General features: G+C 54.8%; 6 protein-coding genes across 6 annotated transcripts; 1 reads left to right on the forward strand and 5 right to left on the reverse strand.

Moving 5' to 3' along the window:
- The first annotated feature begins 1,299 nt into the window (after nt 1-1,299).
- L226DRAFT_87584 (Piwi-domain-containing protein) lies at nt 1,300-5,534 on the forward strand. The gene is made up of 23 exons (XM_067687302.1): nt 1,300-1,430; nt 1,536-1,699; nt 1,765-1,844; nt 1,902-2,102; nt 2,157-2,216; nt 2,275-2,506; nt 2,574-2,795; nt 2,849-2,971; nt 3,026-3,194; nt 3,253-3,258; nt 3,314-3,369; nt 3,424-3,576; nt 3,639-3,706; nt 3,773-3,852; nt 3,905-4,062; nt 4,120-4,261; nt 4,314-4,386; nt 4,452-4,478; nt 4,544-4,659; nt 4,718-4,775; nt 4,831-4,910; nt 4,966-4,973; nt 5,040-5,534. The coding sequence occupies exons 1-23, from the start codon at nt 1,349-1,351 to the stop codon at nt 5,187-5,189; spliced, it is 2,508 nt and encodes an 835-aa protein (XP_067534849.1). The 5' UTR covers nt 1,300-1,348; the 3' UTR covers nt 5,190-5,534.
- On the reverse strand, nt 5,506-6,401 carry L226DRAFT_87551 (uncharacterized protein). The gene is made up of 3 exons (XM_067687300.1): nt 6,229-6,401; nt 5,604-6,170; nt 5,506-5,534 (listed from the first exon to the last, which is right to left on the reverse strand). The coding sequence occupies exon 2, from the start codon at nt 6,041-6,043 to the stop codon at nt 5,627-5,629; it is 417 nt and encodes a 138-aa protein (XP_067534850.1). The 5' UTR covers nt 6,044-6,170; nt 6,229-6,401; the 3' UTR covers nt 5,506-5,534; nt 5,604-5,626.
- L226DRAFT_87559 (uncharacterized protein) lies at nt 6,325-7,067 on the reverse strand. The gene is made up of 2 exons (XM_067687301.1): nt 6,594-7,067; nt 6,325-6,524 (listed from the first exon to the last, which is right to left on the reverse strand). The coding sequence occupies exon 1, from the start codon at nt 7,031-7,033 to the stop codon at nt 6,617-6,619; it is 417 nt and encodes a 138-aa protein (XP_067534851.1). The 5' UTR covers nt 7,034-7,067; the 3' UTR covers nt 6,325-6,524; nt 6,594-6,616.
- Nucleotides 7,068-7,267: 200 nt separating this feature from the next.
- On the reverse strand, nt 7,268-8,222 carry L226DRAFT_535732 (uncharacterized protein). The gene is made up of 4 exons (XM_067680973.1): nt 8,168-8,222; nt 8,068-8,101; nt 7,457-8,001; nt 7,268-7,398 (listed from the first exon to the last, which is right to left on the reverse strand). The coding sequence occupies exon 3, from the start codon at nt 7,873-7,875 to the stop codon at nt 7,462-7,464; it is 414 nt and encodes a 137-aa protein (XP_067534852.1). The 5' UTR covers nt 7,876-8,001; nt 8,068-8,101; nt 8,168-8,222; the 3' UTR covers nt 7,268-7,398; nt 7,457-7,461.
- An 844-nt stretch (nt 8,223-9,066) lies between these two features.
- L226DRAFT_613635 (uncharacterized protein) lies at nt 9,067-10,377 on the reverse strand (the record flags this gene model as incomplete). The annotated part of the gene is made up of 3 exons (XM_067686529.1): nt 9,067-9,770; nt 9,840-10,040; nt 10,098-10,377. 3 exons carry the CDS (start codon nt 10,375-10,377, stop codon nt 9,292-9,294), a joined length of 960 nt encoding a protein of 319 aa, XP_067534853.1. The 3' UTR covers nt 9,067-9,291.
- A 406-nt stretch (nt 10,378-10,783) lies between these two features.
- L226DRAFT_571724 (uncharacterized protein) lies at nt 10,784-12,190 on the reverse strand (the record flags this gene model as incomplete). Its single annotated transcript, XM_067684587.1, has 7 exons — nt 10,784-10,958; nt 11,020-11,142; nt 11,198-11,216; nt 11,281-11,621; nt 11,700-11,848; nt 11,993-12,067; nt 12,149-12,190. 7 exons carry the CDS (start codon nt 12,188-12,190, stop codon nt 10,784-10,786), a joined length of 924 nt encoding a protein of 307 aa, XP_067534854.1.
- Between the last annotated feature and the right edge of the window lie 530 nt (nt 12,191-12,720).

A 12,720-nucleotide genomic window follows, 5' to 3' on the forward strand; every position in this document is an offset into this window, starting at 1 on the left:
ACTGCTCTCGTCTTGCGCGGAGACTTGTTGTGCGGAGTGCTGAGGACCCGAGCAGATCTTTCCGGTCTCGTCCTGCGTGGACACGTCTCGCGCGGAGACTTGTTGTGCGGAGTGCTTGTCCAGTCCCGTCTTGCGCGGACCCCTCTTGTGCTGGTCTACCGCGGCGTTGTTTAGTCTCTGCGCAGGCGGCAAATTTGTCTGGTTTTGTCCCGCGTGGTTGTGTCAAATGGTGGGGGGCATGCTAAGCGTACTGTGTCGTTCAGTTTCATCCTGTGCTCAGGCATCTCGAGGGCATACGTTACCATTCTAATGCGCGACTGGGCGATAGGCGGCTGATAGTGGCGAGCAAGGTTAACCTATCGACCAACCTATAAACTAGCTATCGGCCGGTTCGGCAGATTAACTAACACCTACCTATAATCCAGCTATCATCCGGTGGGAAAGGTTACCTATAAGGATTGGCGAATGGCGGATTATAGTCGGCTGATAGGTAAGCTAAGGCGTTGTATTATAGTCGGCGGATGGGTTTCCCTTGTTCCAGCTATAAACCGCCTATGAAGCCGCTATCAGCCTAATTGATAGTAGACTTATGGGCGGCCGATAGCCGGATCCTGGGGTGTCCTACAAACCGGTGTTATAGGCCGGGGACAATTGGCTTATAGCTTACCTGTGCACCGGCTTGTCGGGTTACTTATAGTCCGCCTATCAGCCGGTTTGACAGCTTTCACTGCGCTCCATTATAGCACAAGCGGATAGCTTGGTTCTATGTAACCTGCAAGAAAGGTCGATAGCCGGGTGATGATTGGCTTATGGGTTAATCTGCCGAATCGGCCGATAGCTAGTTTATAGGTTGTCGATAGGTTAACCTTGCTCGCCACTATCAGCCGCCTATCGCCTAGTGCAAAATTGGCGGGGGTTTGCAGTGTCTGGACCTATATTTGGGAGGCCTTCGGAACGTGATCGCGATTCCATTTTGGCGCTCCTGCACGTGCCGTTTCCTCGCACGCGTCGTCGACGTGACATGTCCTCTAATGCCGCAGCACCGTCACCACGCGTCGACGCGTTCGAAGATGCCCCATCTTGCTCCCTAACCTCCACCTGCGACCTCTATTCCCTCGCTCTTCCTCACTCGCTCTCCCAGGACGAGCGGAATACCCCGTATCGCTCTCCCGACCTCGCAGGTTGCCCCCACACACAGGCTTCGCGACTTCGACTTCGATTTACCCAGATACGGCGTTTGTGCGCTTCTTGCCCTCGTGTGTTAGGTATGACACGACTGCATGTCATGACTGCGTCTGGCCTCGCCTGACTGACCATGCTACTGCAGCAATGGCCCAGCTGATCCAGAATGCTCGCTCGATGGAGGTATTCACCAACTTCCTCGAGATCACGACGCTACCTACGGCTACGTACCATCAGTACGAGAGTGAGTACACTCTCAGTATTCCAGTACATGACTCGAGCTGACCTTTCGTGCAGTTGGTGACTACTCTTTCTCTGCCTGTATTTGGGCGTCGTCTCAAGCTGCGTTGCAGTCATAAAGCCTCTCGGAGATAATCCGGGCGTTCAGACCAAAGGCCGCAACTACCAGATTATAGCTCGCCTACAACAGGATAATGCTGCACTATTTGGACCGCGTCCGCTCTATGACGGAGGAAGTCTCCTTTATTCGTTGCAGCATTTGCAAGGGACGAACACGGTAGGTGGCGGCGCGACGTCCTTGCCTCGTTCGCAGACTCTGACTGGCCTGTCTTCTCCCCTCAGATCGATGTATGCATGAGGCGTAGGTCGAACCAGCCGACTCATCAGGTTTCTTTCAGACGAGTCGCCACCATCGACCTCCGGTGAATCCTCATGAATTGGCTCCATTTATGGACTTCACTGCTTACATGCGCGTTCAGTCTCTTACGGAGTCTCTTAGCGCGGCGGAACCCCAACGAGAGACCGGACCCGAACGCGATGCCGCTCAACCTGCTGCAATTGATGGTTTGCCAAGCACCCAATTTGCGATATGGCTTCCTCGCCCATGCTCGCCGGTTCGCCGTGCAACGAGGTGCACAGGACATTGGCGCTGGTCTATCCATGTGGCGCGCTTTCTTCCAGTATGCCTGCCCATACGTCCACTCCGCTACTTGATTTCTCATTCTTGCACCCAGGAGTGTTCGCCCGGCACTGGGTCGCATGCTCATCAACGTAGACCGTTCCAGTGTCCCCGTGTGCGTTTTTTTCCCTCGGCGCTGACGTGGGTGCAAGTTTCATGGACTGTACCCACAGTTACACTCCGGGTCCACTCATCGACGTCATGGTGCCGTTCCTCGGCTTGAGAGATCAACGCGAGTTGGCAAACCTGCCCAGGGACAAGTTCGCAAAACTCCGCGTATTCCTCAAGGGCGTGCTCGTTCGAGTCCGACACCGACCGGAAGCGCGCGCCAAACCGATCGCAGACCTTGTCCCCCAAGCTGGCTTGGAAGAGTTTGACAAGGACGGCGAACGGTGGACAGTCCAAGTAAGCCACCGATTACCAATTACTTAGCGCCAGAGATTCTTGTTTTTGATGACGCCACATCTCCCAGCGGCACTTCCAGTCCAGGTGGAATCGGACTGTCCAGCACCCCGAGTACGTCGGTGTGCGCATTGGACAGACATCGATCGTGCCGGCGGAGTTCTGCATAGTCGAGCCCGCGCAGGTGTACAAGAGGAGGCTCCCAGCGGATGTTCAGAGGAAGTTTATAGAACTCGCTGCGCAGGATCCGCGTCGGCGTCGGCGAGACATCGAAGAGGCTATTAGTGGAGGGGTAGGCTCTCGTTATATGTTGCTGATTTACTCGCTAAAGCGATCACCATGCAGCTGTTCAACTACACTAACTCGGACTACATACAGGATGCTGGCATGACGGTTAACCAGAACTTGCTCTCTGTTACAGGTCAAGTGATACCGCCTCCAGGCATTGTCTACCGAAATCGCACCGAGGTTCGTAATTATGACGCAAGGGTAACGTTGCTGGTACTGATGTGTTGATTGTAGCCAATGACTGGACGACCGGGAGCTTGGAATCTGCTAAACAACCGGTTCTTCTCTGTTAGTGCTCCCCTCAACTCTTGGGCTGTGGTTGTCTTCGAGAGCGAACATCGAGCAAACCGCAACCGCGTTAATACATTCGTACATGAACTGGGGGGTAACCTGACGAGACTTGGTACGTCGTTTGTCGCAGGTTTACCGACATGCAGACTCATGGCTTTATCCAACCTCAGGTCTAGGTTAGTAGCAACACCCGGAAGCAACTGGTCGCAGTTTTCGCTCACGACGCTCCAGTTGTCCAGAACAGAGCTCCTCATGTCGAGTATGGCAATCCACATAACCCGGCGCAGGTGCGCATTGAGCTCTTCTACCCTTGGGGCTATACGGTTCTCACATACCTCCAGACCCTCGAGAACGTCGGTCGTGCTCTAGTCGGACAATACGGAGGCAACCGGCCCCAGCTCATCCTGGTCGTTCTGCCAGCGAATGCGGCCGCTATCAAACAGGCCGTCAAGCTATGGGGGGACACGGTACGCATGACCCCCACGCAGTGTGTGGTAAGATCTCCGCCTCTTTTTCGACATTCGCCTCTGGACGTTGACGGTTGATGATGTGCCAGCGCTGCGGGAAGTGGGATGCTGTGTCTGGCAACAAGGCCGATCAGTATCGCAATAATCTGGCCCTCAAGTTAGTCTTAGCCTCTTGATGAGTGCGTCTCATGGGTACTAAACTCGAACGCTTCGTTGCACATAGAATCAATGCGCGTCTGGGCGGCGTGAACTCCATCATCCGCTCTCCGGTCAGCCCTATCCTCGAGAGGTCGATGGTTGTTGGTGTGTGTCTTCATGTTTCCTTGAAAATAAGTTCTGAATGTATTGTCTACAGGCGCAGATGTAGGGCACCCTGGCCCTGGGGTCAGCAGCATCCCGTCCATGACTGGCCTGGTCGCATCTGTCAGCCCGGATGTCAGCGAGTTCACTTCGTTCGCCCAAGTTCAACGTCCACGGGTGGAGATCATCCAAGACCTGGAACAAATGATATATGTGCGTCTCCGTTCACTGTCCACCCGACTTGATACAGTTGGCCTAAGGCGTCGTTAGCTCTCTCTTGGTGACTATGCAGGTTACAGGGAGGCTGGGGGCTTGCAAGGGCGGTTCCCGGAACATCTCATCTTCTTCCGGGATGGGGTGAGCGAAGGAGAGTTCGCCACGGTGGCTCGGGAAGAGATTGCTATGATCAGGCGTGAGTGCATCGTGCTCCGGTACTAGGGCCCCGCTGTTTAACAAGTGGTCAGGTGCATTTGTCAGGCATGGTATGACGGACCCGAGGTCCCAGCCGAAGCTCCTCTTCGTCGTGGTAGGGAAAAGGTAGGCCTGTTCGCCTGCGGCTTCACCTGGGATCACGTCCTGACGCCTTGCCGCGTTGTCTTTAGGCATCATGTCCGTTTCTTCCCCAAAAGGTGAGCTTTTGTCGTGCACTGTGTATGCGTCGAACACATTGTTTACTTACTGGATGATCGTCTAGGCCGGAGGATGCAGACAACTCCAAAAACTGTCCGGCGGGCTTCTTGGTGCATGACCAGATCACCAATCCGAACCTCCACGACTTCTACCTTCAATCTCATGCCGGTATCCTGGGAAGTAAGTCCGAGACTGCAAGTTTACATCGAACGAATGGATCACTGAGCCCAGTCGATAGCGAGTCGGCCAGGACATTACATCGTCCTGAGCAACGAAGCTGACTTCAGTAAGAACGAGTACGTTGGTATTCTTCTCCGTGCACGCCCGCTATACCCTGACGCTGTCGCACAGAATATACCAGATGGCGTACCACCTGTGCCACATATACGCCAGCGCGACGCGCTCGGTGTCCATACCCGCCCCGGTCTATTGTGAGTTTACTCTTCCCTGCGGCTGCACCGATAAAGATTGACGTCTGTCTTTCAGATGCCGATGTACGCCCATCATCTTGTCACCGTACTAAAGGAGATGCCAACCTACTGACACGCTTCGGCTTGCAGAAAATATGTCAACGACTGTCATCGCATTGCAGTCTGATGAGCGCGAGCGACACGAGTTCGGTGAACAGCGGCGATACCCCGTTTGATTTGGACGAGTGGAAGAATAACTTCAAGCAGTCCGGACTGAACAAACGCAAGTATTTCCTGTAGCTTATACGTTGCTTTGCCTGCTGGATTGCTAAGGCTTTCAGATGTATATTATTGGTATCGAATGGCTGGCCCTTTTGTCAAACACACACGAATTCCAAGCTGCGCCACGTCATGCAGTTCGCTGCACTGGAGCGTGCTCTGGCCCGCGTGACGCGTCTTGTGCTACTGACAATGAACGGAGTGCATGGTGATTACAGATCAGCAGTACAGCAATACGAATACATAGGCAAGCAGAATGAGCATGAGTACAACATGGGGTCATAGGGGGTTCCAGGGGTTCCGAGGATGTCATATTCGAGTGTGATGACTTGCATCCACATGATGATTGCCCAACGATTCATTGCTCTGGATTAAAATATGAGGACATCAGTTAGAGGCAATTCTCAACTCCAACAGCAAGAAAGTCGTACGCACCGAAGGCACGAGACAACGAAAGGCTAGACACGGTGCGTCCCGAACTGATGCCACGGCAGGACCGAGCTGATGATGTTGTAGCATATGCCCTGCTGCGGGATCGAAAGCCAATTGGTGCAGTTGTTAGGCGCAACTTGTACAGCGCCGGGGGGGAAGACGTAGCTCGGGTCTGTGAGCTGAAAGGAGGTGAACTGGGGCTCCCAATAACAGTTGCCGTACCCGACGCCGGACAGCGAGATGGTGATGCAGGAGGTTCCGCAGTTCGCGCCGTCGCAGAGGGTGAGCAGCGGAGTTGTTGCGTCTGGACTTGGATTTTTAACCGTCACTCCGGGGACCGCCTGGAGAGAGGCGGGGCTCGTGCCAGGAGGTGTAGGGGGAAGAGGGTTTGCGAGGGCTGTCAGGGCGAGAGCCACTGGCAGAGTGAATAGCGTCAGGATCATGTCGAAAGTCTGAATGATTTTCTGTGTCAACCTGAGTCTTGCAAACTTGGCTCTCTTATTTATACATGAAGGGACAAAGGCCAGACTCGAGATCGACGACAGGTATACAGGCACCTTGACAGAGTCCCTGAATGGCTTCGTAAGTTTGTCGATCCAGCATGCGTCAAGGGGATGCTAGAACGAACCGGGCTCCTGGTGCGGTCGAGTGGCTGGTCCTTTTGTCAAACACACACGGATTCCAAGCTGCGCCACGTCATGCAGTTCGCTGCGCTGAAGCGTGCTTTGGCCCGCGTGACGCGTCTTGTGCTACTGACAATGAACGGAGTGCATGATGATTACAGGTCGGCAATACAGCAATAGGATTCATAGGCGGGCAGAATGAGCATGGAGTACAACATGGGGTCATAGAAGGTTGCCGAGGATGTCATATCCGAGTCCGATGACTTGTATCAACAAGATGATTACCCAACGGTTCATTGCTCTGGATTAAAACATGAGGACATCGGTTAGAGGCACTTCTCGACTCCAAGAGCAAGAAAGTCGTACGCACCGAAGGCACGAGACAACGAAAGGCTAGACACGGTACGTCCCGAACTGATGCCACGGCAGGACCGAGCTGATGATGTTGTAGCATACGCCCTGCTGCGGGAGCGCAAGCCAATTGGTGCAGTTGTTAGGCGCAACGTCAACAGCGTTGCCGGGGAAGACGTAGCTCGGGTCGACGAGCTCAACGGAGATGAACTCGGGCCCCCAAAAGCAGTTGCCGTACCCGACGTCGGACAGCGCGATGGCGGTGCACGATGCTCCGCAGTTCGTGGCGTCGCAGAGGTAGAGCAGCGGAATCGTTGCTTCGGGAACTAGATTTTGTACCGTCACTCCGGGGACCGCCTGGAGAGAGGCGGGGCTCGTGCCAGGAGGTGCAAGGGGAAGAGGGTTTGCGAGGGCCGTCAGGGCGAGAGCCACTGGGAGAGTGATTAGCGTCAGGATCATGTCGAAAGTCTGAATGATCTTCTGTATCAACTTGGGTCTTGCCAGTGCAAAACTTTGGTTCCCTTATTTATACATGAAGGGACAAAGGCCAGACTCGAGATCGACGACAGGTATACAGGCACCGTGACAGAGTCACTGAATAGCTTCGTGAGTCTGTCGATCCAGCATGCGTCACGGCGATGCTAGAACCACCCGGGCTCCTGGTGCGGGTGCTGACATCCTCGGGTCTTGCATGCTGAACAACTGGAAGGATGAGACAATGCTGCATACGCTGGAACACGAATCAAGAGAGATATTTGATACATCTGTGTCAACCAATAGAGTATGACCATAGCCTATCCAACGATCCTCCGATGATACTGGCTCTGCAAAAGAGTAGACCGAGTTCAGCTCATGTCGTCCAGAGAAAGAGATACCACGCACCAAGGTCAATTGAAAACAGGGCCCGTCGCGTACTGATGGAATGGCAGCTGCGAGCTGATTATGTTGTAGCAGATGCCTTGCTGCGGGATAGCAAGCCAGTTGGTGCAATTGTCGGGAGCAACATGAATGTAGTTCGGCGGATCCTGGTTGCTCGGATCGATGAGCTCGACGGAGACGAAATCGCCTGCCCAGTAGCACCCGTTTAGGCTCGAAGACATCGTGATGACAGTGCACCCTGTTGCACAGTTCGTGCTCGAGCAGAGTCTGAGCTGCGGAGTGGCTAATCCAGCATCGATGCCATGATCGGGATCCATCGTGACTGGGACCGCCTCGAGATGACTTAGGGTCGCGGGGGCAGGGGGAAGAGGGTTCGCCAGAGTCGCGATGGCAAGTGTGACAGGGACTAGAGTCGGGAGCATCTCGTAAGTAGTGGGTTCTTAGAAATTCTTTCCTGGAAGACTTGGCTTAGTACGCTTGGTGCTCCTATTTATGCGATGAGGGTCCGAGCCCGCGATGTCAGCTATACAAACGCCGTAACAGAGGTACTGGGAAAATTCATCAGCGCTACTCGACGGTCGATCCAGCGTGTGTTGAGGGATGCTAGAACGAACCAGACATCAAAAGGCGCCGAAAGAGTCGGGTTACCTGGACGCAAAAAGAACATATCAGCGACACGTCGCACACAGCGCCGCTAGGGTATACGATACATACGTCAGATTGAGTGTCCCGTATACGGTACTGGTGGAACGTCGGGCCAACAATGTTGCAGCAGATACATAGCTGGCGAACTTCAGACAGTTGATGCAATTATCCGGAGCGCGATGGCTACCACTCCGGAAGCAAAGATGCCGTTATGTAGGATCGACGGGGTCGACAGATATGAACGAACCCGTCCAGAAGCAGCTGCTCATGCCGAGATCGTCTGAAGCGCGCCAAGTCGCGAACAATGCACGTAGGTGAGGACTTCGACGAGGGTCTCAGAGCTCGGCAGGCTCAGCTCAAGGTGGATGGGTCGACATGCTTCGGCCGATTGCGGTGCCGATCGATCAGGCTTGCAAGTAGGCACAATCCTCGGGTCTTTGTAAACTCTACATACTGCAACTCACAGCGCATGTCTGGACACAGATTGGGTGACAGCCAAACAGAAACCGCGGCAGGCTTTACCGTCTAGTGAGAAAACATGTGAGGTATCCAGAAGGGTTTGTCAGGGGCAAGACTCGCCTAGATACGAAATTCATTCAGTTCTAAACCGGGATATGTTAAGCTCCGCTTGTGGCCAGTGATCAAGTGCGTCATGCATCAGGCACACTTCAGGCGGTCGACTCCCGCTAGGCTTCTGTCCGTCAGCCTCTCTGTAGCGACTCGTGCGTTGCCTCCGACATCCGTGTGTCCAGATGTCTAAAAGCGGAACAGAAACGACACCATCCTATCGATATCTGGCTAACAACGTGATGTTCAGAAAAGAATACTACTATATACTACGCGAAGAGTGCGTTCAGTCAATCAAAAGCCTTCGTGCATGAATGAGTATTACCAAAGACTCAGAGCGGTCGCGACGTAACAAAAAAAAATACAGAAAACACCCTTAGATTTCACGTTGCTTGTATGAAGGACAGACGGATGCAAGCGCGATAATAAGAGATAACTGCAAAAAGCTGACAAGTATGAGCTGAACGAGCGAGGGTCTGATTTTCGATCAATCAAAAACTGAAGCGGTGTTGAGGCCTTGGCTGCGTCGATGTATTGAACAAAGGACGGCTGCTAGTGCATGTGCGTAGGCGGGAGGCGCGTAGAGAGTGCAAGCTCAGCATGGGGTCCGGGGCGAAGGCTAGCTGTCACCCAAGCCGAGTTGGACGCTCTTGGATCTGTCTGGAAGCCCGGGGCCCTTGCGCCGTGCCAGTGCGGGGCCCGTCGACACGTGGGTTGTCGACGAGCACGACATCGACGGGGCGGCGGCCGTTTAGAGCACGGAGCTGCTGCTTCACCCAAGAGACGACCTTCCTGTTACCCTGGCCATCGGCGAGACAGACTCGTACCCCGTGCACGGACGCAAAGCGCGCACCAGACAGCACGTGCGCGATGCGTCCCCAGGTCTGCGCTCCGTTCTCCTTGACTTTGTACGACTGGCGGACGACGAGCTTGATGTATCGCAGCTCCGGCGCCCTCAGCGTGGCGAGGAGCATGGGCGCATGGTCCAGGTGGCCGAGACATCCCTTCTTGTTAGGCTCCATGACCGAGTGCTCAAGGGTGAGCCTGCGCAGATTGATGCAGTGATCGAACGGCATCCCGCGCCGCTGCCAAACGTCCTGGCCGACTACATATTGAAATCATGATGATGTTGGTCAACGCTCATATTCATGTGTGTGGACGAATCGCAACTCACCAAACGGTCCCTCGACGCGGCCGAAGCCAATGTCAAGGTCGCACAGGTTGGGCCCCACGTCCTGGAACAATTGTCTGAACGCGGCGATGGTGGTACACTGCCTAGACCCACAATCGAGACGGAGCTTGAGGGCAGACAGGCTCCGATGAGGCTGGGTGGATGGAGCTCCCAACGACAGCATGATCACATTCGGTTGGATGACTACGCGGCACAGATCTCCTTCGCGCGCAGGAGGCAGCAGCCGCTGGGGCACCTAACAGTTCAAGACATGCAACGCCTTCAGTTTGGGGAACACCCTCGGGCTCCAGAACAAAAAGTCTTTCGCAGGAAGGAAGCAATCTTGAAGGGTGATTTGCTCCATAGAGGACCGGTTCATCGAGATCACCGTGCTAGCCCAAAGGTTCACGGGTCCTCCGAGTGCGCTAGCCAGGTAGAAATGTTTGACGTTTGTGAGCTTCCGGAAGATATCTGGTGGGCTGCCACGATATCTCACGTCTTCGAGTGTGAGCTGCACGACGTGACTGGCCAGCTCGGGCATCACGAAACCGGGGTTCCCAGATATATGGGCGTATCTCGCCCTGTAATCTACAAATTGGCCTATATGGTTCCAGTAGTAGGACGTAAGTTACAAGCGTGCTCCCAGTTAATACAGACGCCCCAATTTACTTACCATTGACGTATTTACTTACAATACGGGCCCCTTCCCGGATAAATAAATGTATTAATGCATCCCAGAAGGACGCTCCCCTGTAATTGGCCATCGGATTCTGACTACAGCCTGTAAGATAATTGGACAATGATAATGATCTGTATGTACAGGGCCACGAAGAGGAACAGAGAAAGCTACGGTGGCTTTCATGATTCATTGCAAACAGATACTTGCATGGGAAGATTGAATAGATTCATCGATGATAAAATACAACGGCATGATACACGAGCAAATGTCATATGGGCATCGAGCAACAGCTGGGCGAGTAACGCGCGGCGAGCGAGAACATGGCGAGCAGGAGCAGGGTTGGCACCCACCATCGTCGGGGGCCGAGGTGTGAGGAGGAGATGGACGAGGCGGCGTCGGAGCAACCAGACTCTCCCAAGTACGGCGAATCCGTGAGGCGGTTGCTGTACCAGGAACATCCCATTAAGCGACTTCGTATGAAAAGGCGGTGAATTATGCACTCACCCCTTGTGCCAGTCGTCCACGAAAGTAGGCTTGTGTACGATGGGAAGCACCGGGTGCAGTATGCGAAGTAGAGTTCCAAGAGCAGCTCCTGGGCGCCCACATCCGGCAGTCGAGGGACGAACTCTTCGGACTGGCATCATTGGTTGTTCCGGACAACAGGCGGGAGCGGAGGCCATACCCGCGCCTTGGGGAACCGCCTATATGCGCGAGAACACGCTCAGCATCGCCAGACAAATGCAGAAAAATAGAGGATAGACGCACCAGACACCTTGGCCCCGACCATCCCGCCTCTCCTCCGGGAACACGTCGATGAGGGCGACGGGTACGCAAGGCCGCCCAGCTCGAGCGGCTCGTCCAGCCGTCTACGCTGCCGTCTGGAGTCACCAAAAGACGTGCGCGACTGCGCCGCATCGTCGTTCTTGCCCCGGCTCGACGACGCACTGGCGTTCTGAGACATCGTCGACGGACGAGACTGGTGTTCGTGCTCGTCCTCGACGTCCTCTACCGTGCGCGACGCGACCTGGTCGTCCGGGAGCAGCGTATTGCGGTGGGCCGCAGAGTTCAGCCGCTTGATCACCTCGTCCTGCCACTCGTTCGACGGGCTGTTTCGGCGGGGTGTGAGTGTCCGACGTGCGGATCGGGGAGGGTAAAGAGGCATGGAGTAGACGTGAAACACTTACTGAGTCGCGTGCATGACGTTGCTGTCGCCCTCGCGCGGGTCTGGTTGCACTCTCGTGCGGCTCGTGGGGGCCTCTATTCCGCTACTGCGACCCTTGTATCCATATGACGAGTTGTCCACATGATTGATGATCTCCTTGGCGAGCGGGTCCTAGAATCGCCGTGAGCAAACTCTTCATGACCGGAGTGTCATAGGTATTGATCTTGGTGGATGTATGCGCGGGATGCGTGCGGCGCTTTGCGCATATATACGCGTGCAAAAGCGGGACGAGACTCGGAGAACGTACCGACTCACCTCTGCAAGGTCCTCCAAGACACCCTTGGCGCGGCTGTCATTGCTGCTGAGGAGAATACCGATGAGGGCCTCTGTCTGGTGGAGACGGGTGTATTAGCATTTATGAGCACAATCGTTGTAGGCGCGATGGTGCGTGACAATGAGGAGTGTACAAACCTTGCTGTGGAGAACACCAAAGTCGATGCCAACGAGGGGCATGTTGTGCAGAAGGGAGGGACATGTTGAGCAGAAGGGCTAGAAGAACAGCAGGTAGAGGCGGCAGGTAATGGAGATAGTGTGTGGTGGTAGAAGAGAGAGAAGAAGTGGAGGGGGAGACGAGTCTGCGCAGTCGCTTTTTGTGGGGCTGTCAAAGGCGTGTGGGCGTCTGGCTGTTTGCCCAAAACGCGTACGCGTTGCGCGCCTGCAGGATCACGTGGAAGCGTTTCAGCAACAGGGTACTAATAGCAGCGTTATTGCATTGGTCTGTATAGCTCTATATGTTACAGGCGCATCCGTCATTTCATTGCAGGGCACCGTACAGTCGGACGGTATCATACAGAGGCACGTCTGGCAGACGATGCCCGATCAGGCAATGTAGACGCCCGGTACTCGGACCGGGAACTGCCGCACCCTATACAGGACGCATTACGCGTATTGCCCTATCGTCAACTTCCCCGTTTGCTGATGGGGCGGGCGGTGAGCGTGTTGCAGAAGGAGATCGCGTTCCGGGGGGTGATGCGGACGGCTCG

The sequence above is a fragment of the Lentinus tigrinus genome (genome assembly GCF_003813185.1).
Source record: "Lentinus tigrinus ALCF2SS1-7 unplaced genomic scaffold L226scaffold_14, whole genome shotgun sequence".
NCBI classification, from domain to species: domain Eukaryota; kingdom Fungi; phylum Basidiomycota; class Agaricomycetes; order Polyporales; family Polyporaceae; genus Lentinus; species Lentinus tigrinus.

Bases quoted from the DNA above. Each gene is read 5' to 3' on its own strand.
- L226DRAFT_87584 (XM_067687302.1), top strand. From the start codon at position 1,349: ATGCTCGCTCGATGGAGGTATTCACCAACTTCCTCGAGATCACGACGC. The intron at 2,217-2,274 runs GTGCGTTTTTTT...CTGTACCCACAG, and splicing joins GACCGTTCCAGTGTCCCCGT to TTACACTCCGGGTCCACTCA. The intron at 3,370-3,423 runs GTGCGCATTGAG...ACATACCTCCAG, and splicing joins ATCCACATAACCCGGCGCAG to ACCCTCGAGAACGTCGGTCG.
- L226DRAFT_87551 (XM_067687300.1), bottom strand. From the start codon at position 6,043: ATGATCCTGACGCTATTCACTCTGCCAGTGGCTCTCGCCCTGACAGCC.
- L226DRAFT_87559 (XM_067687301.1), bottom strand. From the start codon at position 7,033: ATGATCCTGACGCTAATCACTCTCCCAGTGGCTCTCGCCCTGACGGCC.
- L226DRAFT_535732 (XM_067680973.1), bottom strand. From the start codon at position 7,875: ATGCTCCCGACTCTAGTCCCTGTCACACTTGCCATCGCGACTCTGGCG.